General features: G+C 35.3%; 3 protein-coding genes across 5 annotated transcripts; 2 read left to right on the top strand and 1 right to left on the bottom strand.

Moving 5' to 3' along the window:
- spel1 (spellchecker1) lies at positions 1-24325 on the bottom strand. Of its 3 annotated transcripts, XR_008404916.2 has the most exons (17): positions 20061-20632; positions 19088-19137; positions 12565-12759; positions 11024-11215; positions 10149-10301; positions 8916-9151; positions 8560-8718; positions 7947-8154; positions 7473-7632; positions 7083-7257; positions 6514-6698; positions 5583-5801; positions 4718-4950; positions 4095-4186; positions 2916-3141; positions 2026-2654; positions 1-1353 (listed from the first exon to the last, which is right to left on the bottom strand). XR_008404916.2 is itself a non-coding variant. In XM_053749038.2 (16 exons), exons 3-16 carry the CDS (start codon positions 12643-12645, stop codon positions 2424-2426), a joined length of 2550 nt encoding a protein of 849 aa, XP_053605013.1. In that variant the 5' UTR covers positions 12646-12759; positions 19088-19137; positions 24265-24325; the 3' UTR covers positions 1-2423. The 3 variants fall into 3 exon arrangements, 2 of the variants coding, with proteins under 2 accessions (XP_053605013.1, XP_053605010.1); XM_053749038.2 differs by lacking the exon at positions 20061-20632 and adding an exon at positions 24265-24325 and having other exon boundaries at positions 1-2654; XM_053749035.2 differs by having other exon boundaries at positions 1-2654.
- On the top strand, positions 14139-19265 carry LOC128672113 (uncharacterized protein DDB_G0283357-like). The gene is made up of 3 exons (XM_053749034.1): positions 14139-14285; positions 14685-16751; positions 16900-19265. Exons 2-3 carry the CDS (start codon positions 14693-14695, stop codon positions 18936-18938), a joined length of 4098 nt encoding a protein of 1365 aa, XP_053605009.1. The 5' UTR covers positions 14139-14285; positions 14685-14692; the 3' UTR covers positions 18939-19265.
- On the top strand, positions 21047-25330 carry LOC128672115 (uncharacterized protein). The gene is made up of 7 exons (XM_053749039.2): positions 21047-21381; positions 21673-21752; positions 22759-22916; positions 23122-23193; positions 23783-23921; positions 24639-24757; positions 25043-25330. Exons 1-7 carry the CDS (start codon positions 21329-21331, stop codon positions 25184-25186), a joined length of 765 nt encoding a protein of 254 aa, XP_053605014.1. The 5' UTR covers positions 21047-21328; the 3' UTR covers positions 25187-25330.

The raw sequence follows: 25330 nt of genomic DNA, 5'->3' as shown, positions 1-25330 counted from the left end.
TTATAGTTAGACCTTTTCATTAAACTTTGTTCACATAACACCACTATCACTAATACAATGATCAACAATTATATTTAAACCATATCACTGGTTAGTTACATAATCTTACTATTCCACATCAAAAAGTGACACGAGCCAAAACCTCACGCTTTTCATTTTACCCATAAATATTTAGGCAAAATTCATTGATTTGTTATTCGGCTGAAAAACGTTACTCGTCTAAGTCGATGAGCTATTTCATCAAAGTAATATCATTCATTCCACTCACTCAAATAAAAGGCTTGCTAAACCTATTTTAGTTAAAATGTGTACGATGATTAATATCCTTCTTTTAAAAGAGAAGCAGAACCTAAACTTAACTAAATAAGTGTCAGCAAAGATTTGTTTCTCAATAAGGCGAGTATACTCCAGTCAATTCATAGGTATTTTAATAATGAAAGTTACATCTACAAAACAAAATAGGATGTTCAAGTAATTTGCTGCAAAAATAGACGTCAATAACGTGTATCTGTAATTGTACAAATTTTAGCGGACCCTGGGCTCCGACGTTTGGGATGCAACGGGGAAAACGCTCAAAGGAGACAACAATTAGAAAAATAAACCTTGAAAAGTTTTTCGAAAAAACCTATAAAATAGTTCTTCAATCGGCCGGAGTATTAATTCAGAATCATTACGAACTTCGCAAGGCCCACTACAAGCGTACATTACATGTAAGCCTACAGTGTAGATTATTATATTATTCTAAATATATAAACACCAACGCCGATTCTACAGAACATATTTGTATATATATAAAAAGATATGCAAACTTTGAAAAAGAATAGATGTATTTTTTTATACTTATTTTGGCACAAACAGTCATTATAAGAAACATTTTACAATAAAAAGAACATGTTTGATATAGACAACACAGTGCCGAAAACAAAACAGAAGAACTTATGAGTACAACATAGGTACTAATTAGTTGTATACAAAACAAGAAAATGATATAGATAAGTAAGTATATTTGATAAAGAATAGATTATGTATTAGTCCTGGAAATATTATGTAATCTGTAGCATCAGTATGGATACTAGTAGTAGGCACGATCTACTTCGCTATCTCTGTTCGGCGTGTAAAACTTCCAATTGCATAGTTAAAAAAAAAGGTCAACTCATATACGCATTTTCAAACTCGGTTCTTACCCGGGACATCTTCTTGAAAATCTCGCTAGATTTGATATGGTACTTGGACCTGACGTCCATGAAGGGGTGTGTGCTGAGGCGCTCGTCCCAGGTGTAGTCCAGCAGTCGGCCATATTGGTAGAACCACCACTACAACTCCTCCAGGGACTCGTTGTTCGCGGCCAGGTAACTGATCATATAAGGAATATAGGAAAGTGGAAAGGAGAACACAACGAAATTTCATCATAGTCGTATTTCCTCATGGCTGAGGGTCATGGTCATTAATTGAGTAGTTTGCCATTGTACACACAAGTTTATAATCAACCTTTTCTTTGGCGGTATACTCTTTCAGAGCCTTCTTGCTAATTTTATTGACGTTGCAAACGGCTACTGCTGGAAATCTCTCTCACTCTCCCATTTTCACGGTTGCATTCACATCAGTGTCACCTCGAAGTCCAAGGTCAGCGTAAAATATCTTTAAATTTGGATGCGTGACTCTCTTTAAGAATGATGTTGCTGTCCAGTTGTTAAACCTTTAGTTGCTTATCCTGTTAGTTTATCCTGTTCTAGGGCGGGAACCACACGCCTATTATCACAAGAAAATACTAGGAATAAGGAGTACTCATAGTAGTAAACATAAAATAAGTTACAATTGCTTCAAAATCACCCTTCAATCGCTGTACAGTGAGAATCAGAAGCTTTTAAGTAGCTTGACGAATTTGATACCAATAAAATCTCCACAAGAAAATATTGACGAAAGAAAAAAATAATGAAAGGCTTTCATACCTTCAGTCACAATAGAAGTAATCAGGAAATATAAAATAAATGGTCGAGGTTTCACAAATTTTAAATTAGCTCTTACCTTACCGCATTCGGCAACTCGTAAACCTCCATAAGGTATCCAATGACGTAAAAATTTCGCGTTCACGCTTTTACTCAGCCATGTGCAGGGCAGCACACAGACGAGACATCGTCATGAAGCGACTGCACCGCTAGGATAACATAAAGGGTACAACAGACGTTCCGCAGTAGGCTGTAAGTACTATAAACACATTTTCAGTGTGAGCTTTGTACCCATTAAAACACTCACGGAAGATTAGTTCTTAGTAGCTAGTAATTAAACGCTTGCGTTTAGCAATTGTATCTACTATAATAATTACGATTAAAAAAAATATTGTAATGAAGAGTATTTTTATTCAAAGTTTATAAAACATAGTTGACACATAACATGCGTGGGTGACATAACAAAACGAAAATCACTTACGCTATCACAGACTGAACATATTTATTGTTTTGTTTCAACAAGTCTTGTTTAAGTTTATTAATTTCTTTCATCATTTGTTCATCGGATTGTATGGATTCTTGGATTTGTTTGCATTTCCGCAAAAAATCAATAACAAGTTTCTGACCTTCTAAAGTTTCTTCGGATTGGATAGCAGCTTCCACTTCGTAAAAGTTCGTTTCGAGCTGCGCTTGCTTGGCTTCAGCGTACTGGAAATAAAAACGAATAATGTTTCTATATTTAAAAAAAAAAGTTTCAAATATCTGCCAAAAAATATATCTTTGCCAGGCTTTTATTATTGCCAATCAAACTATGTGCGGTGCAGTAAACCGTTGAGTTAGTCCGCTCGTTGGAATGGAAAATTTTGACTCTGTTTATTTGCAAGATTTGGTTACAGACAGCGAGACAAGTACTAAAAGGATAGTAAAATTAAATGTTTGTAAAAAAATCTAGTTACGACACAAATTTACCTCAATAATCGAGTCAGGGAGGCCGGCCAACTTGGCCACGTGTAGTCCGAGAGACTGCAAGGCCGGCCCGGACGCGATCCTGTGCAGCAGCAGCAGCCGGCCGCCCGCCAGCGCGGCCTCCGCGTGGGAGTTGACGACGACCCCGGGGTGGAGGGCGGCGAGGCGGGTCAGCTCGTGGTAGTGGGTCGCGAACAGGCAGAAGCATTTGCTTTTGATCGCCAGCTCCCTGGAATCGTTTGCCAGTTGGAATAAAGTCAACAAACAAACAAGAAAACTATAAGTATACAATTATATGAATTTGCAGAAAAACATTTATAAATTACGTCGCATAACCTTTCGATTCTTGGAATACTCGTAATGTAAGGAATTTAAGAAACAATAACAGATATTATTATTGTTTCCTAAATATTATAACTATGATAAACATGGCCTACGGTGCATATTGTATCATCCAATATATTTTTGAGTGCAATAAACTTTGTATAAATATGTAAGTATAAGTAAACATAAGTTCACCTGCGAGGGCCATAAGAACTATATACCTCATAAGAAACTTACATACATACGTCATACATACATAAAATAAATAATAATAATAAACAGTGGAAAGCCCAAACTGTTCACATTATACCTATAGTATTGTCTTCAACTGGCATTATACCTACATAACTGAAACACAGCTTGAACACCTTAGACATACCAGATTATACACTCTCCTTGATCCAGAAGGCGGTAATACTAAATACATGCCGAATCACACGTAAGTTCCTAACTTCGTCTACCCTCACGTCTATCTTCAGCATATAAAACTTTTCCCTCTTACGCTAGGCTTCGGCCCGCGTATGAGGTGTATACCCTTTTTTTATTTTTTTTTTTAAAGGAGAAAACATTTATAAAAGTATAATAATAATAAATAAATATATTAGGACAAATCACACAGATTGAGCTAGCCCCAAAGTAAGTTCTCAACGATACTATATTTTATAATAAATACATATATAGATAAACATCCAAGACCCGGGCCAATCAGAAAAGATCATTTTCCATCATGACCCGACCGGGGATTGAACCCGGGACCTCTCGGTTCAGTGGCAAGAATCTTACCACTGCGCCACCAAGGTCGTCAAAATCAAATAATGCTGAAATTCATATTTTTTGGGCAGTAAGATGAAAACTCACTCGGCAATGGCCCAGGCGATGCCGCAGCCCTCGTATGTGGAAGTGCCGCGGCCCAGCTCGTCCACCAGCACCAGCGAGTCGGCCGTCGCCGTCTGAAAGTGATCCTTATCCTTACTTTTCCTTACATATTATAAAACAAAATCCTTTGCCGCGTCTGTCTGTTTGTTCGTGATAAACTCAAAAACTACTGCACGGATTTTCATGCGGTTTTCACCGAGCGAAGCCGAGACGGGCCGATAGTTATAAAACAAAGTCCTCTGTAATGTCAAATAAAAAAATCTAATTTAAGGATTTTCATGCGGTTTTCATCAACGCATAGTGTGATTCATGAGGGATGCATAATATTGCACCAGTGCGAAGTCGCGGCAGACTTGAAAAGTATTTCGTCGTATCTAACAGCACGTTCGTATATAGATGAATTGTTCCGATCCTGACCTTGCAGGTTTACATTTCACTTATCATCGAATCGATTCGAGGTGAGACGTAGCGAATCAATCACATCGCAGTGTGGTCGTCGTTGCGTCACAATGGCGCAAAAAAAAATGCAAACCCGCACTTCGGCCACTGTAATCTCAACTCGGTCGTAGGTCAGGGTCGGGAAATAGAAACAATCAGTAAGAGACCCGCAGTATGGCCGCGCACTCCAGCATCTCCAGCATGAAGGTGCTGCGCGCGCGGCGCTCGCAGTCCGCGGCGCCCGCGCGCGCGGCCAGCGCCGACAGCCGCGGCACGCGTGCCCGGCTGGCTGGCAGCATTGCGCCCGCGTGCGCCAGCACCACACCCACACCGCACGACCGCATCCACGTGGATTTGCCGCCCATGTTCGCGCCCGTCACTATGTGCGTTGTGCCTACGCCTAAAAATGTTCATTTGTCATTCATTGATGCATCATGATAATAACATATCTAACTGAAGGTGTTCGTTTGTGAGATTTAATTACGAAGTTTTTCGAAGATTATTTACACACAGAACCAGTGCAATTTATACAAAAAAATAATTAAATACAGTCATAATGGCATATAAACTGACCCACATGCTGAGGCCACCATCACCTTTTTTATTGAGAAAATTAAGATAAAAATCCATATGAAATAATAAAAAATATAAATATACAAATTTACGACAAAAAAATAGTGATTACTATATCCAATAGAAAACTATAGGCAATACTTTCTAATAAAACCGATTACCTAATGTAATATAATCTCCCGTGATATTTTTTAATTACCGCTAATGGAATTAACTGAAAATTACGCAGTATGCAATACTACACTTTTTTTTCAATAACCAATGTAACTATGTCTGATAAAAATAAACGAATTATCAATAAAAATTTAATGATGACGCTAGTGAGCAAGTTGGTCCTATCTTAATTATTGATCTAATTTACGCATGTTAATAACTTTAATACAACAAACAGCGCGTCAAACAAATTCATTGCAAACTCGCCGCTATCACCACGAGCTGTTGACTGTACAATATACACACCTCGTTTAAACACAACATCGTTGGGTATGTAGGACACGCCCTCCTGCAGCTCCAAACACGGATGCCTCAAGTCCTCCAGCAGCAGCTCGTCGGCGCCGAGCGTGAGCTGCGGCCGGCAGTAGGGCGCCGGCGCCGTCGCCGCCGCCACCGCGAACGACACCAGCACGTCCAGGCGGGACACCATTTGTGATAGGCAGCACAGGCTTTCCGAATATCCAGCTGGAATTTCACAGGTCATTTTGTATGCTTTATTTTCAATCGTAGATCAAAAATACAGATTTCCTCAAATGACTCAAAATTCAAATTTCAGATAAATCCATACTAATATTATAAAGAGAAAATATTTGTTTGTAATGAATAAATTAAAAAAAAAATTGATGAACATTTGCACAGAGATAGATGAAACTTTCAGGAGTGACATAATCCATTTTTTATTATGTTTTACTCGAGTGAAGCCAGGACGGGGCGCTAGTAATAAATAAGTGACATTGAAAATAAATTAAATAATAAATTAATTCAACACGTAATTTTCGCGCAGTCGTGATCCGAATGCGCGAAAATTACGTGTAATGAAACACACATAATAGTTTATTAGCGATATTAATGGGGAGGATTTTGGATAACCCCGGTGGCGCAGTGGTAAAGTGCTTAGCTCTGAACCGAGAGGTCCCGGGTTCGATCCCCTGTCGGGTCTATTGGAAAATTATCTTTGTATGATTGGCCCGGGTCTTAGATGTTTATCTATATATGTATTTGTTATAAAATATAGTATCCTTGAGTTACTATCCCATAACACAAGTCTAGAACTTACTTTGGGGCTAGCTCTTGTCCTAATATATTTATATTTTATATTTCACATACTAGATAATGATTTATACAGAAGACATCTATAAATATACATTGCAAGTTATATAAAAGCTTATATAAATACCTGCAATAGCGACAATTTCAGCGACAACTTTGTCCTGTTCCTTTTCGTATGTAGATTTAGCTTGCAGGTAATCTTCAGTGATATTTTCCAAAGCATTAGTTTTGAACCTTACGCCCCCTTTCACAGCGTCTATTATCGTGTACTTCTTGTTGCCGCGCAAATTTTGCTCATCTTTCATTGTTACTCTGAAACAGTAGGTATCGGATTAGCATAATTTTTTCAAAAAAAAAAAACCTCTTTATGTGCATTAATAGGCAAGGCTATTATTAATTTCGTTAGATATTGATAAAATAAATATTTAGACTGTACAAATAAATGAAAAAGAAATCAGAGTTTTTTTACTGTGTAGTATAAAACTAATAATAACAATGCATTAGTTATTCTTACAAGCTTTTATTTATTTTTCTCTGTTAGAGTGTTAGTGTAAGTCAAATCAAGTTAAATTTGATCTGCTTTCCAGCTGTTAGTAGGAAAAAAGTAAAACTGGTGACATTCCTAAAATCGCATCTAAGCAATTTTTTGATAAGCATAATTGCGAGAATCAAGTTTTATTCGTAAGTTGTCAGTACCTAAAATAGAATCCGTTTTGCGGATTGGTCTCAAGCTTGATGGATTTCCCGGCGTCCAGATTGAGATCCCTAGCGGCCTTGTTTAGCTCCTTCTCGGCGGCCGCCTGGAGCTGCTGCAGCTGGTCGCTCAGGCTCTGCAGCTGATCGTCGAACGACGGCTTTACGAGGAAGTCGCCTGAAATGAGTGGACTTCTCAAACTAATTCAAATAATTTACTAATAGTACTTACTGTACCCTATTTAGGTAGTACAGTATTCACATAGTTTTTTTTTTTAAAGCAATCCCCTTTGTATAGTAAAAATAAAACTAGTTTCGAAAAAAATACTTTGTAATAAAATCATAAAATCTGTGATTTTTATGTCTATAATTCTAATCTATCTACATTTATACCTCTATCCACAGCATCCATGTCTATGGTAGCTTCTACCATCTGCTGGAACTTGTCCAGATCTGCACTGAGTTCGGATATCGGCTCAGACAACGATGAGTGGACGGTCGCGTTATCGGCTGAGGCTAGGCATTGTAACAGCGATGGCAGCCGTTTGATCGCCTGGAAAACACATTTTAAATCATATTACCATTACTTAAGATTAAAATATAATTAAATTAAAAACATTTAACTAGAAATGTTACAATTAGTGAACCGTGGGGCTTCACTCCTGTGACAATTTCAACAAGTTGATTCCTAAATCCATAACATAAGAAAAAATGATAGCGAAATAATTTTAAAAGAGGGGTCTACTTCTCAAGATATAACGTTCTTGTTATGCCATTATATCAGTTAAGTGTATTATTTTCAATCGACTCCCAGAAAAAGTTTCTATTGTCGCGTGTGTACTTTTTAAAATCATCATTTTAACAAACCTGATAAATCTTATAGCAGTCGTGTAAATTCGCCTTCTTCCTCGTCAGCCGCCTCGCCAACGCCTGCAAGTCCGGGATCCTCCTGAGATGGTCGTCGTGGAGCTGCAACCTCAGCTGAGAACTATTTACCAGTAGCTCTACGACGTCCAGCCGTTCGTTTATCAGATTTATGTCGCGTAATGGTTGACGCAGCCATTGGGCTAGCAGTCTGAAAAATTAAAATTTAATTCACAAAACAGAGAGGTAATAACCTCTTATAACAATATTAATATATGTTAACTGCTAGTAGCTCTTAAAATGAACAGGAATAGACGTAAACTCAGCATGTAGGACGACGGAGGTACATTAATTGATTAATCACTATTTCATGTTAGAACTACTAGGCGTATATAAGTAAATTCGGTATATAAGTTCAAAGAGTAAAAGCACTAAGAAAGGATTTTTGAAAATAGAAAAGAAAAACATTTTGCAATTTGACTTTATTCTACGTTCTATTCCATGTGCAATAAAGGATTATGTATGGTACACAGGGACAGAAAGATAACGGTGAGCGGCTTTGTTTTATACGATGTGTGATGATTTTAATCAGACAAGTGGAGAACAAGGATCTTACCTTTTCCCGTGCTGTGTGCGACACCTATCCAGAAATCCGTACAAGCTTCTAGAAGGGGAATTGCTATTGTCCCCCAATTCAGGGAACACATTGAGGGCCGACAGCGCAGCTGCGTCCATGTGCAGGAAACATTCCGTCTGAAGCGTGATTATGCGGAACCTAGAATGTTATTTATTCATACTCATACGTATACATACATAACACATACATATTATATGGACAAATTACATGTATTAAGTTAGCCCCAAAATAAGTTCGAGCCTTGTGTTATAGGATTCTATACGTATTTTATCAAATATAATTATAAAAAAATATTGAATTTTAGAATTAAGTTTCTTAATTAATTTATGATTTACCTCCCAAAGTTGGTATTATCCGATAACAGCGACATATATTTGACGGCTGCAGCCAGACTAGTCATTGCCGTTTCTTTACTGGTTTCAGGGAATGAATTGGCGTCCTGTGATTGGCCCTCCTTAAACTTGAGGAGCCGGTTGAGGTCCTGGATCAGACCTTCGGTGGAAAACTCGCTCTTTTTCAGTTTGGTCAACGTAATATTGGCGCGGTCCATCACTTTCTGCAGAGCTTTGTACTGGAATGTCAAGAACAATCGTGTCAATGAGAGCTAACGCGAGTGAATTCGCCGGTTAGGGGCCTTGCGGTGTAATGAATGGTTCATTCGAGGGCTTCAAGGCATACTTAGAGCCCCTATCGCAAAAAGCCCGCGATTTCCATAGGGATTTCTACGTGCGCGTGTGCGTGGTCTTTTAAAGAAATGTCAGCTATAGTCACAAAACTTCACACGCCATCAGTGACGTGCGCCATTTCAATTCAGTTCTAAAATACTATCACAACATAGTTTAAAACCAAGGCGCTATACGACCAAAGCTGGGTCAATTTTAAATAAATTATTTTGATAATTATTATGAGCCGTTGCTTATTGTGATGCGCGCACAAACCTAGTACTTAAGTTTTCTTTATGTGTATGTTTGTGTGTGTGCTCTGGGGCTTCGCTCCCGTGGGAATTTCGTGGTAAAAAGTACCCTATGTGTTATTCCAGATTATTTTCTACCCGTGAACCAAATTTCATAACAATCGGTCCAATCAATGCGTGGAGAGGTAACAAACTTACTTTCGCATTTAAAATATTAATTGGGATTCTATTCTATTTTAGCAAGTACTTGGTTATATACAAAATGTACATTTGGATATCAAGGACAGGAACTGGATATAGATGAATAAAACCGGGTAAAACGTTTGTGCCAGTCGTAAACCATTTTCAAGGAATACTGTATACATATAAATAGAAATTATATAAACAAAACAACATTTTTTCTCGGTAATAAAACTTATTTTTTATCACCAATAACAAAAGATGCTTCTTCGAATATTTGTATATTCCGAAACAAGAATAATATTTTTCATCCAATGCGAGATAACAAAAGTTCATTTTTTTTACTCACTCCATCGTAACGAAGAGATCTTCTTTGGTTTTCCTCTATAGCTTTGACTTCCAGACAAAAAACTAAATGACCGTAATATATGTTTTATAAACGAACCTAAAAACGTAACAAGTTAAAGGCACATACGTCATCGTTATCAGCGGTCGGGACGAGACACTCCGAAGGCGCCGTCTGCACGACGAGCGTCTCCAGCCCAGTGAGCAGGTCGTCGTCGGTGAACTCCGCCGCCGACAGCTCGTACTCGCACACGGACACGCACGCGACGCCCAGCAGCCGGCCCTGGACATTGACAATCAAATATGTCTTATTGGATGGTTCTCAGAGCGTTACGACCGCGCTGACATTACAATTATTCAAATTTTAACAAAGACAAGAATTAGTTTTCTATCTCACATTGAAATTAGCCTGTACCGTGATAATGTGAATTTAATGAATGATTGATTTTGGAAATGATTCGTTCCTCAAGAATATTGACGGATCGTAATGACAGCGCGGACGCAGCGGTCGAAATGCTCAGAGAACCACCTTATTCTCATTTTATACTTTCACTAGCTGATGCCCGCGACTTTCTCTATTTTATGTGAATTATATGTTAAACAGCGAATTGTTAAATTAAATTTTTGAGTGCAGCTAGCTCCCCTCATATTTGCTAGCAAGGGTGCAAGGCGTCACTTGTACTTATCGTCTATCTATGTAACAACTTCAAACTTGTGGCTTGCAATTAATATATTTAATTCTTCCTTTGCGTAACCTTTATGCCTCCGGTTATTATACGTATGAACCAGTTTCTTACATGCTATAGTGCAGCCAGTCTTTTGCTAACCACTTCCACATATGCTATAGAGCAGCATCTGTCTCTTAAAGTTTTAAATCCATTTCAGATCCGGATTCCGGAAAAAGGTACTGTTCCCGTGGAAGTTCACATGGGTGTGTCGCAAGCAAAAGCTGATATAATTGGATATTATCATAAACTGTTAGTGAACCCAACGGGTTTAGTTTACCTTAGTCACTGGATCTGTTTTTATGTTCACAGCCATCAAACAAGGGGAGTTCTCTTCTGAAACACCGAGGCCCTCCCCGAGGACCTCTTCCAACTGGGACAGGTATCCTGGCGAGCCTTTGTATTTCAACGTCCACTCGTTGCTTTTCACTGACCCTTCGGCTACGTATATTTCTACTCTGTATCGTCTCACCTTTAAATATATGACGATATGTATTAAGTTATTTTTCTTTAAAACACTAATTTACTTACACACACTTACTTAAACATTTGGTAGAATACAGTCTCTGTTCTTATACAGAGTGTTATTGGCAAAATTCTTATATATGTATTATTTAGCTTTAAGTCTTCTTAAATAGTCATAAATAAATAAAAATTGGTGTCAGAATTTACTTTGGTCACCCAGACACAGACGTCAACATGACTTTTACGAATACCGCCATCTAGTGACAGTAGACGCATAGCAAACACTAGTGAATTTAACAGTCTACCAGTGTGCAGGATTGATCGCAATGATTTCCTTTACCGGAAGCAAGTAGGTCTAGGAAAAGTAAAGTAGAAGATTGATAAAAACTGATGTAGGCACCTGGGCTCCGACGCTCAACGGCTGAAGAAAAAACCGAGAGTGAGAGTAGCATAAGTAGGATTCGAACCAGAATGGGGACCTTTAGGTCACAGGCACGGGAGCCACCAGTTACGTACGTATAACTCGTTTTAAAATTTATTTGTTAGACAAATCAAAAATCCCCCGACTTTCAATATTCATTTGGCTACAACTTTTGAACGGCTGAACCGATTTTGATCAAACATATCTAAGAACAATTAGCTATAAAATAAAATAAACCGCATCCAAATCGGTTCACCTGTTGATGAGCTACGGTGCCATGTAAACAGACAGACACACTTAGCGGTCAAACTTTTAACACCCATATTTTTGCGTCGGGGCTTAAAAAAGGGATTTGCCGGTCTGGCTGGTGAAAAACTAATTAAAAAATTAACAAAATGTCTAAAGTTCACACGAAATCCTAAAGATGCATTTATAAGAACAGATAAACTTGACCGATTAAATTCAAACCGGAAATAAGTAAGTCAATAGCATCATAATGACGATAAAATAGATCAATTGGTGCTAACATTGGTCAACATGTTATCAGTAACACTGAATAGACTATATTCATGGTCAATCAACACATTATCATGTTAATCTTTATAAAGCTATTTGTACTAATTAATTTTTATTAAATTGTGTATATTAGACATTTTATTTATTGTCCTGTAAACCTGTAATGGTAGATGCAATGTGTGAAATAAAAAAATATATATACTCGTATATAGGTACTTTACATAATGTAGCATACGGATTATAATATACTTTTTGTTATTGTTTATTTAACGTATCTATTTCATTAATTAATTTACATTCAGTCTTTACAAAGTCCTCATTTCTGAGAACCTGTTTGCAACTCGAAAATTCTGACATCAGACTCAATGACAAGTTTTTTAAAAAAATCATAATATATAATTGTTCTGCCATATTCTTACCAATAGCAATTTCTTGATGAGTATTTCGAAATTCCCTTTAGAGAGCACGAGGTAATCCAACTTGTTGGGTTTAATACCCATACTTTTTATGTTGGATATAGAGGAAAAGACCTCTCTAGCCGCCGTGGTGGCGTCCACACCATGGACACTGTAGTACTCATTGCGGTCGAATATTCTGATTGTAGTTGGTGGTTTCTGAAAGTTTAAAAGTCTGCTTAAAATATCTGTTGTAAAATTAATTTGCTACACTATGCGCATTAATTTTCGACTAAAATACACTTTTTAAATATATTTATCACGATCACATCCAGACATATCCTAACGTGGATGTCGTATGACTAAGGGATAAAAAACCTTAACAGCTAATAATAGACAAGAACAGAATTCCCAAAGAACTTTGATGTCAGGCTGAGAAGAGAGAGATTTACCAGAATCTACAATTAATGTTAGAAGTAATATTTACTAGTAACCGAGATAAAATAATAATGAGCATTGAGATAATTTTAATCAAAAGACATAATGTTTATTTTTAAAGCTATTAAATTCTATTAGGCAGAAGCCAAATTATTATAAATACCATACGCAATTTAAATAGCTTTTTCAATACGACATGCATGTGAATTATTTGATCATTTTAGTCAAGACTTTAAAATATAATTCAAAAAGATTAGCGAATCATATGATTATCTCTGTTGTGCTTCGGATACAAATATGGGACTATTTTTTGTATAAATAAAATAATGTGAATTTTAAATTATTTTCCTTGTTTACTTTTCAAACCTTCGAAGGACTCACTATAAATAACATATTTTCTTGTAATTGGATAAAGACCGTCCTATATTTTTAATTGAGAGCAATGTCAACTTATTGTTAAATTAATAATATAATCACTTGACGTATTGCAGAATTGTACAGGGTGTTAATATATACACTATGTAACGGTGTTGTCATTAATACCTAGTAGTGACAGCAAGGGAAAATAATAATAAATAATTAAATTTAAAATTCCGATCAATGAAATGCTCAAAGGCGCAAAAACAAACAATATAAGCGGGAACTCGCTTATATTGTTTGTTTTTGAGCCTAATAATATTAATCTACCTGTAGAAGGTAACTAAGTTATAAGTACCTCTATGTAATAATTTTAAGACCAACATTGAACATTTTGTTGGCAAATAAACGAATGATAAAAAAATACAACATATTTTACTTCATGAAATTATTATTTTTCATGGTTTAGTTACACATGTACGAGCATCAAGAACTGTCGAAATTATAATTTGCCAGATAATAAAATATGAAAAAAAAAATGGCAAATAAGAGATCATTGAACTGATACAGTGATATAAGCATTAAATAAATAGCAGAATTAGTAATAGCACGGAAATTATTTGTCAGAATATTGATGAAGCAAGCAATGATTCAATCAAAATATAGAGTCATGTCACTGAATCATAAATTTAAATGAAAAACTTAAACAAATCTTTGTTAAAGAAACACTAGGTTCTTATGAGGTTTTTGTTACTGTATAATATTTTGTGTCTTATTTTGCATGTATTTCTCAGAATAAAGTATCAGTCATGACCTGGCGTGGGGTTATCATCGGAGTGATAGAAAATTAAAACATTATAAATTGGCATCCATGTACCGTCCAACGTCAGTCCGCGTGAGCAAGTGTAATGTTAATTGGTTGTGTATAAAATAAGTGACTTATTATTACGGTGTGTATTTACGTTAATTTTACTTACATAAAAAGGGATGTTAAATTAATATAAAATGTTCTGTCACCAACGGCTACACCCGAAAAGTATCTTGTGTGATTTTCATGCAAACTTTGCATACAACCACACCCATTGCAGGCCTTTGGTTTTTGAAAAAAAGTAGCTTTTCCAAATTTGTCCTCGAGTTTTTAGCTATATCTGTCATTAAATTTCATCAAAAGCTCTCTAGCGATTTGGATGTGACAGACAAACTGATAGACGTACCCGTTTATAACATTAAGTATGGATATGAATTTCTTAACATCGAAACCTAGTCTTATAAGAAATACAAATAATAATGTAAGGTACAGCATTATGATTGTTTTAAAAATTGATGGAAGTAATTCTCTCTTATTTCAGTGGTAACTATGAGGTGCTTAGTCCTAATTGCTGTGGTCATGGCAATGGCCACAGCTAGACCAGAAAAGTATAGAGAGAAAGAAGACTTTCAGTATTCTAGAAGTTCAAGCGATGAAGGTAGCAAATCAGGCTATTATGGAGCACAAAGAGGAAACATGGGAGGTAATTACGAGCGAGCACACAATATGGATTCTCTAGCTCAGCATCAAATGAGCGGACTTATACACCAAGTTGATGGCGAACTGGGTGAAGCTGCTAATACAAAAACAGGTAGCGTTTTCACTGCCGCAAATTCCCGAGGAATGTACGGCTCCGGACACTACAATCTAGGCAACCTCGAAGGACGTAACTTTCAAGAGGGAACGTCTTTTGGAAATTCTCATTCCCAAAGTGCTCTTACAAATTCAGCATACAGAGACCATTCATCTAATGAAAATAGGTACAGAAATAGCAACAGCTATTCTCATAGTTCTAGACATAGCAATTCTGAACAATCCCAATATGAACAGGAAGAAGGAGTACAAAACAGCCATCTAAGATCTGGAGACAGTGCATACCAACAGGAATATGGTGTTTATGACGGCTCTTCAAGACTAAGTCACTCGGCCTCACCATACCAAAATAGGCTAGTAAGCACGAGGCCTATGAAAATTTTGTTACGACCAGGAACTAGAGTAGCAATACCTCTTGCTACTCAGACCTATGATGCAGAACACGGCGCATCTTCATATGACGCAGACCAAAGTGCATCTTCCTACAATGCAGATCACACCACATCTTCCCATGATTCATCAGTATATAATCAACATGCTGCTAGGACCGATGCGGAATTAATTGCAAACAATGATCAGGAAAGCCACATTAAACATGTTCCTGCTAATAAATACTACGAATCATCATACAACTACCACAAGGAATGGGAAAAACATGATAATAGTCCTGGAGCAGTTCCACTTGCTATTGACGAAAATTCAATTCCAAAAGCAAGTGAATTATATGATGACTCACATCATTCTCAGGCGTATAATAGTCGGAATAGACAATATACATCCAACACAGCAGGTTCTCATAATAGTCACACAAGCAACTCATATGGCTACAATACTAAGAGTAATTTAGCTTCATCCAGTCACTCGAGGCAGCAATCTGAATATGAAGTGCAAAGAGACAAGTTAAACTCTGAATTAAGTGCTTTTACTAATGCTCATGAAAATAACGATCTCGACGAAAATGAACAAGGAACAACGAATTCTAAGCCCAAAAGCTATCAGTCGTCATATTCATATCATAAATCATGGGAAAGGCAAGGAGATCCCTACGTCATTGTGCCTGTCCCAGACGTTAAAAATGGTCATTCTTCTCAACGACTCACTGACTCCAACAGACACAACGGTTATTCGTCACATCAATATGGTTCTAATCATAAGTCATCACATCAACGTTACTCCAGTAGCAATGGCTTGATGGATTGCGACTGCGATGATGAGGGACACATACGTGTTGCTCGTTCTTACAACACGGACCAAGAAGTTCAGTATCAGCAAAATGATTGGGAAGTTAGTGATCAACAGAGTCAAAATCATTGGGATAAAATACAAGATTTAGGGCAACAGACTCAAAATAATTGGGATAGGTATGAAGACTTAGGACAACAATCACAAAATCAATGGGATAAAATAGAAGATCTCGGACAGCAATCACAAAATCATTGGGATCAAATACAAGATCTGGGACAACAAACTCAAAATAAATGGGATAAATTTGAAGATTTAGGGAAACACACCCAAAATCAAAGGGATAAAATAGAACACCACGGACATCAAACTCAAAATAAATTGGATAAAACAGAAGACCTTGGACCAAACCAAAATCAATGGGATAAAATCGAGGATTTGGGACAACAAACTCAAAATCAATGGGATGAAACTGAAGATTTAGGGCAACACTCCAAAAATCAATGGGATAATACCGAGGATCTCGGACAACAAACTCATCGTAAATGGGATAAATTTGAGAATTTTAGCCAACATAGTTGGGGAAATCAGGATCTTGACCAACAAGCACAAAGTAAGTAAACTGTATTTCTTTGTGTAAAACTAACAGGAAATTATAAATATATTCACTTCAAACATGTACGAAAAATTTACATATGGAAAAGTAACTAACAAAAGTATTCAATAGATGCATTTTGATAACATTATTTTTGTTAATATAGGGAGTGTTGATCAAGATCAGAGTACATGGCGTAATATAGAGAAATCACACAAACGACATGATACAAACAATTATGAATTAGAACAAGGAGCAACTTCAGTCAGTTTATTTGAAGACAAAGACACTGACATTTTTTCATCACATAATATATTTAGAGAAATAAGCACAACCACCACTTCACCACAAGATAATGATAAGCATGCTAGTATACGGGGCACTTTGAATTACTCACAAAATTCTCAGCATTTTTATGGCCATGAAAACAAACACTTTTGGAACAGTGATCAGTCATTTTTTAATACACCAATGAACACCACTTCTGATGGTGAAAAACATAGTATTGACAAGCAGTCATCACTTGATACAGAACAAACTGTACTTCAAAATAATTACTTACATCAACAGATAACTGAAAAAACCTTAAGTGATGCAAATACTACACATACATCATCTATAAATAATCTGTGGGATAAATTAGACCGTCTTGACAAGGAATCTTCACTTAATAATGTTTATAATACAACTAATTACAGTTACAATAAAGAAATAACTAATACTGAAAAGTCCAAAGATTTTGATAAAAGTCCGAAACATCCAAAAGATGCGGGTCGTGGCGATATCGAAAACGAAGATATAAATTTCGAATTAAATACAAATTTTGATAAAAATGACATTGATAATAAAGAATATAGAACGGCGCAAATTGAAGCATTAACATCATCAATTAATCCAAATAATGCAACCCACATGCAACATGCTACTTCAGATGAGAAACCCACAGATATTTCTTTGGAATCAATTCAACCTCTAAATAGGAATTTTAATAATAGTTATAACAAAATAAACAATGATAAAGATGAAAAGCATTCTGATAGAAACATTCACCAAGAAAACATAAACCATGAATTTACACTTTATGATCATCACAATTTAAACAAAGAGACAGATCATCAGGATTTTGAAAAGCATGAAGAAATAGGTGAAAAATATTTGAATCAAAACGATTTAAAACACACCAATCGTACTAATGAATATGCTGAACAGCAAAACAAGTATCATCATTTTAATTCTATCAATCAGCAAAATGAGAATTTGGACCAACAAAGCATGCAACAAGGCAGTCAATATTTCGATGGAACTAGTGGCATTTTTAAGCAAAGTAACTTAAGCCAAAATCTTGAAGATTTAGGACCTTTAAATGGAAACTTTGACCAGAATAAACTGCATCGAAAAATCCAATATTCAAATCATAATAATGAGCATCAAAACATGGAGAGCTTTGATAAGTCTACTACAGATCAACACCAGTTTGATCAAGGGCTTACAGGTACAAAAATTGAACAAGACAATGCTGATGAGTACTTGCAAGGTTTTGGTGAGTCTAAAGAAGATTTTGATCAAAAAAACTCAAATGAGCCACTTATGGATTTTGGTCAGTCGAATTATAACTTTGATCAACTTCAAAGAGCAAATCATCCGCTTGAAACATTCAATCAGCAAACATTCAATGACGAAAACTTAGATCCACAGAACATGGAACAAAACTTAGAAAATTTTGATAAATTTAGTGATAATTTTGGACAAGACAAATTAGAACAGAATCTGGAGGATTTTAGTAAAACAAATGAAATCTATGACCAGCAGAGTATAAATAAGCTTTATGATAGTTATTACAAAAAAAGTGATAATATGGAAAAGTTAAACTACATGTTAGATCAACATAATATAAATCAAAACTTTGGTAATGAAAAACTTGAAGTAGATAGAATTGCTAGAGAACATTTTGATCAGCATAACCAAGATCCAAATTCTGCTCAAGAAATTAAAATCTTAAGTCAAAATGCAGCACAAAGTTATTCCAAATATCCTGCTTCTAATACTTATGAGGATAAGAATGTTCAAAATGAATTATTACACACAACTGAACCAGAACCTGTTGCGCCTGGACCAGAACAAACAGGATTTTGGGCATCAATTGGTAAAAAGTTCACTAAAGCCAAAGATAAAGTAACATCATGGTTTCGGAAAACATCTGAATAAAAGTATTTTACTAGTACTACTCTAAATTAATGTAATTTTATTACATTAATTTAGATTTAGTGATGACATTTAAGTTTGGATTATGAATGAAAAAGTTAATATATTTGATGATAAATATTTTTTGTACAAAATAAGTGTTAATTACTTACTTCAGGTAGGGAAAGGTAGTACTTAATGAATGCTTGTTGTTGAACAGAATCTGAAAAAGTTATGTATGATAAGATATCAATAACAATTTTTTATGCAACATTAAATAAGTTTTTAATTATAGAAGTTTAAAATAAATAACTGCGCAAGATAATATTAATAAATTTATTAAACACCAAATAATGACTTTAATTACTTATGCATAAGCTTTTAATTTATTCTATTTTCAAAATCTACAAAACATGTTTGTTTAGTTATTTCTTTTAGCAGTAGATATTATCTTAACTACTCAGCTCCCACCCGGGCTGATTGGACCGAGATCCTATTATTGTTCAATTTTCTTTATTGTCTTCTGGCTCAAAGAGTTAAATAGATATTCAATAAAATTTAATCTCATTTTAATTTCTTAACTTCTTAGATAACTTTTAGAACATTTACATAATGATATGATGGAGGAAGTCTTATATAAAATTAAATTAAAATACTTTTCTAGTGGTCAGAATGTATTCTATATAAGTTATATTATTAGTGATTTGTACTTGTTTCATCGGCATTTTGTGGCTTTGAAAATTCATAATAAATATAAACAACACTGCTAAACCCAATGGTTCTAAGGCCAAACCAAAGCTTAGCTTTAGAAAACGGTAACATAGTCAAGAAGAGGAACTTTGATTTATGATGACATTGTTTCGAGAGTAGTTCCAGTAGGTTAGGTTGTCAGGTTAATACAAAAACCAAATTTATTCATTAAAAAAAGGGTATGTATTCTAAAGCAGCTTTTTATTTCATGGCATAAGACGACAAACAGTAAGTGATTACTTCTGCCCAGAAACAAATGCAATATCACGGGCCTAGTACCTACTAGAGTTTGAGTTCGTACGTTTACTTGCAGAGGTACTGGATGGAAACACAGGTTTGTTTGGTCGTACCTATTTGTTTGTTTGGTCAAGAATGATGATTATTAAAAATACATACCCAAATTCAAAGCATGGATCGGTTGTAGTGCTGTCATTTTAGGAGACGGTTAGGTACATGAAACTATAATACTCTTAGAAACAGTGATAATTTCAAAGAAAAGTATCTTTTTATCTAATATAAAAAAGAGAGTTATATTAACGCGCCTTCTCAAGTTTTATCTGTGTTGTTTATCTGTATTGGTTGACATTGACATAACTAACATTACAACACATTGTCTTTTTTTTAATAGCCTGTTTTTAAGTGCCCCACTGCTGGGCAAAGGCCTCCTCTTTCTGCTTTTATAGATCTCTATCGGGTGCAATGTGATGCCACCCCCACAGAAATCCCTCTATGTCGTTACGCTGTCTTTTACGCGGTTTGCCTCGTCTCCTCCTCCCAGATGGTACCCAAAAGGTACCATCTTCTGCCCATCCTCACTTATGGTGCACAGACCTGGACACTGACCGAGGAACAAAAATTCTGGCTCAAGGTTTGCCAGCAAGCCATGGAGCGTAGCAACACCAAGTTGCGTGCCAAAACCGAAATTATCGACGTGGGACAAAAACCAGCTATGCTCAAATGGACCTGGGCGAGACATGTTTGCCACATCCCCAAAAAATCCCACCTTAGCATAGACCTATGCATAGTTTCCTATGATGATGGATGGGCCCATATGAAAAATCTGGGTTTAGGTTTTTGCACAGACATATTTAACTTGAATATGTGGCCTATATTATTGAATATATGCCTATATCTGTGAGATTTTGGTCCTTAAAAACCAGGTTTTAGCCTGTTTTATCATCGAAATATTAAACAAAGGAGAAATATTAAACAAAGGATATTAACCAAAATCCTTTGTTAATACCAGCAATAAATAAAATCAATTTCTTTTTCCATTTAACTCATTTGGTATTAAATATAATGAATGATCCGAGTAAAGTGAGGAAACTTGCAAACTGGCTTGCGAGGTGCACTCTGACTCTGAAGTTAGAATACACCATGCTAGCCAGTTTACAAGGGTAGAGACACAGTTTAAAGCTAGAGCCACAGGTATAAGAATGTAATGTTCTTATATCTAGCGGCAAACAAGGTACAACACTGTCTGAGTCTGACTTACTGAGCGTGAGCTGAGCTCACTTCACCATTAACCACACTAGTAAAATGACGTTTGTTTTGTTTGACAAATAAACAGACAGTGGCTTGGTGGAGTGGAAAAACGGCTTGCTTGTAATCAACATAATCGTTACAGTTACTACAAATAGTGTATTTATTTTTTTAGATTAATTATGTTGATTTTTAAGTGTGCGTTAATTGTATTGACATCAACGTACGTCCTATCGTAAGTAAACGTCGTACTTATTTAGTTTTAAATTTAACACGACTTACTCGTACTTACGTCGATTTTTTACATTTTCATTCAATGTTTTCAAATCCTTGTTCTAAATGTACTATCTATATAATTAGTACCTATCTCATTTTACTGAAAATACAAATTTTCACATTGTCTCTCTTACGTATTAATTTTTTAACAGTACATTTTGTCACTTTTTAGATGATTGTATAAATGTTTGTATTTCTTTTTAACACGTGAGTATGTACCAACTTTAAAAACATTATTCTTGCATTCCAGCCTCTGCTTTCAAGTTGCAAAAGAGACCAATTCATTGGACATTGGCCTTGCTTTTTTGTATGTTGCCAGCGGAGTAATAGGTGAGAGGGAGATAAAATACCTAGTACTTTGTTATGTAAACTGCAATGTTGAAAGTCGGCAAATGGCAAATGCAACACATAATAAGTGCCAGCAAAAGTAATCTTTGTAATTGTTACAAAAGTCTTTCATCTGTATTTTATGTTGAAATATTTGTGTTCATTTATCTATATTTGCTATTAGAATAAAATGAAATAAATTTGTTGCTATTTGTTGACTATAATTTATATTAGTAATTATATAATATTAGTCATTCATTTTCATTTTAACAAAAGTAATAACTTTGTTGAAGTTATTTTCATATTTTTGGGTATGTTTTGTTAACCGTTGAGATTTCACATAATTGTGTACACTGAAACAATTAATAACACTTTCTTAAAGAATTATTTTATTGGGAAAAACTTACTACATTTCCATAAACTTTCTAAGTTAAGCAAAGTTACTTGCCATTCACTTGAGGAATATTTATTTTTCAAATTTTATTATAATATATTCTATATGTATGTAATTTTATTCATTTTAAAAAATGCCATTTAATACTGCACATGATAATTACAATGTTTTGTACATCTAACATTCAAATAATTTGACAATAAGTCTTCACAAATTGCTTTTAACATTGCTCATTGGTAGCTGTCAGTCAGTAAGATCCAAGGATACTACTTTCATGGTCTAATAAAAGTAAAGGCAATATTTGTCAATAATTAACTGTGAAATCATATTTTATTTGATTTAATACCTACTTAATTTGAAAGGATATTTAAACTTTCCTTTACATAAGTACAGTTAATTATTAAATGATTATTTCAAGGTTTTTTAAATAATTAAGTTAATATATATGTATTTTTCAATTTAATTTAAATATACTTACTCATTTAAGATACAGATAGAATATTGAAGAGACAATACCAAACAGATATTCTGCTCAAATCAAAATGTTTGCTATTAGTTTTTTGTGAGAATAAAACAACTAGGTATTACTAAACAATGTGCTAACAAACTTTTCAGCTGGAAAAATCATATATGACAGATATCAGCAAATACATGTGCTAGGCTCACTAACACCCAACCCTAATGTGACTTCCTATGCCAACCGGATAGCTTCCTTCTCTGCATCATTTGTGTCATTGGGCTTGACAGTATATTATTTTCTCTTCCTGTTTAAGGTAAGGATGCGATCAATTGTGTGTCATCTAATTTAAAACATGTTTAAACATGATCATATTTGTTCTTTTCATAGTGTTAATTTTTGTGTATATATATAACATAATATTATTAACCTACCTATTCTTATTTTAATGGGACAATTCTACATTCTTTAGTTTATGCTGCAGTTTGAAATGATCATAATGAATGAGAATTATTTTACAGGTGGATAACCATTGCCTCACAGCACTCACTATTTTTATATGTGGTTTTGGAACTTTATACATATGGATGCAGGTACATACTCGATGGATGTTATTATTAAAATTACATTTGTACTTAATGTATTACTATCATGCAATAAGTAGTGATGCCCAAGTTTAACTTAAATAACATTTATTTTATCGTCAGAAATTGTAAAACCCATTCTTTTGAAAAAATGTGGTTTATACATATTTTGATTTACTTATTTGCCAGATAAAAGATTGGTCAAAATAACATGTCACGATAGCTCACTCAAGAGCACTGTCCCAGATAGACAGCGGCGGCACTCATTTATGTCGCGTGGGTTAAATTTCAGCACATTTTTCTTGAAAGCATATGTCACACATGCTTTCAAGAAAATTGTCTATGCTATCGTGACATGTTAGTTTGTTCTTTTATCTGGCAAAATAACGATAAATTTAACAAAACCATTTTAATAAATTATTGATTATAGTACACTACAAACATATATCTACACCAATTCCGACCAATGTTATTTATAGACCTCAAAAATACCATTGCACAAGAAAAAACTATACCTTTTAGTCACAAACGTAATTTTCAAGGCGATGGTACTTAGTTAGGCAACTGTTAGATAACACGGCATATTATGTTGTTCCAGTGCATCATTACGACGTACTTTTCGACACTGTATTATGACAAGAGGCTGACAGTGTTTCGGCAATGCCTGGCCAATTTGAGCTTCCTTCTGCTGGTTGTCATGGCCACATTTGGTATCGTCACTTCTTTTTTACCAAGAAGTAAGTACATTTTGTCAAATACGTAGTCATCATCATTAATTTCACTCTATCTCTTCCGAGCGTGTTCGGATTCATTCAAGGACCTTTTTATTCTTTAGTCGTCTCGTACGATGTCCACGTATTGAGTAGTCCTAGGACGACTACTTAGGACTATTAGTTTAAGAGTTGGATTAATCAACTGCATTAGGTGGATATGAAAGTTTTCCGATCCAATATACGAGACAAAACTTTCAAACAATAAACGTGATGGACATGATATAAAAGCAACTAACTTATAAGGACATTTTATCCCGAAAAATATGTATAATTTGCATTTGTAGATACATTTGGAGACTGTACTTACATAATTGTATGAGGTGCCATGTCTAATGTTAGACGTTAGTATAATGACGGCTGACTATTACAACACTCACGTATTACATACAGCCTATCCTGAGAAGCAGTATAAGCTGTGGCTTATGAGTTAACTCCATTAGTGACTTTGTTGTAATGTCAGCGTAAAAAAGAACAAAATGTTCGATTTATAAACTTACCTTGGCATTTGAACTGCATGCATTCTAGCGTGGTACCACTGTTTAAATGATTTATTTTGACATTTATTCTCAGCAGTGCATTTTCCTATATAATATAAAATTTGACTTGAAAAAACTGACAAGACTTTTATTTTCAGATGTTTTATTTCTGAAAAAAATAATTTTTGCATTTATTCCATTCCAGGTGGCTCTAGCGGGATATACCTGAGTCTTCTCATCACTTCCTTATGTAGTTATACGCTTCTAGCTATATTTTGCATATATATTTTAACTTTCGAAAAGGAGTACGAATATTTTTCCGAGGTAAGATTTTTGAAACATTTTATTAGATTCTATATACATAGCCTACCTCAAGAATTTGTCTAGTCGATATATTTTCTCTATGTAGTTGTAAAGACCATAAACGCACGCCCCAAGAGGTGATATGCTGGTACCTCCCTAAATTTGTTCCCATCTGACGAGGACGCAACCCAATGGGAGAAGAATTTAGATGTTTGCTTGTGATAGTTATTCATTGTATGAGTGAATGTATTGAACATTGCCATTAGGCTAAATAAATTAATATCTAATTAAATTTTCCAATTCCAGGGATTGAGATCTCAACTGGTGCTACACGACGGTTGTTCGCCGAGCAACGCGTCGCTATCTGACGTCGACAGTCTTTACAACGAAGAGCTCGTCTCCAGCGCCATCGTCATAAAGGGAAACATCAACCGCGCTAAGACCTCTTGACAGGAGGCCGTGCCCTCTCTGGGCACGGACATCCCAGCCAAGACACCCAACTCGATATTCTATGGTAGTTTTGGCCACACTAAAATAGAAATAAACAAAGAAAATAACGAAACACAAGACAACGATAGCGGCATGTCTTCAGAA

This window comes from Plodia interpunctella, chromosome 8 (assembly GCF_027563975.2).
Source record: "Plodia interpunctella isolate USDA-ARS_2022_Savannah chromosome 8, ilPloInte3.2, whole genome shotgun sequence".
NCBI classification, from domain to species: domain Eukaryota; kingdom Metazoa; phylum Arthropoda; class Insecta; order Lepidoptera; family Pyralidae; genus Plodia; species Plodia interpunctella.
Note: the sequence above shows the minus strand (reverse complement) of the source record. Positions and strands in the feature narration are given on the sequence as shown.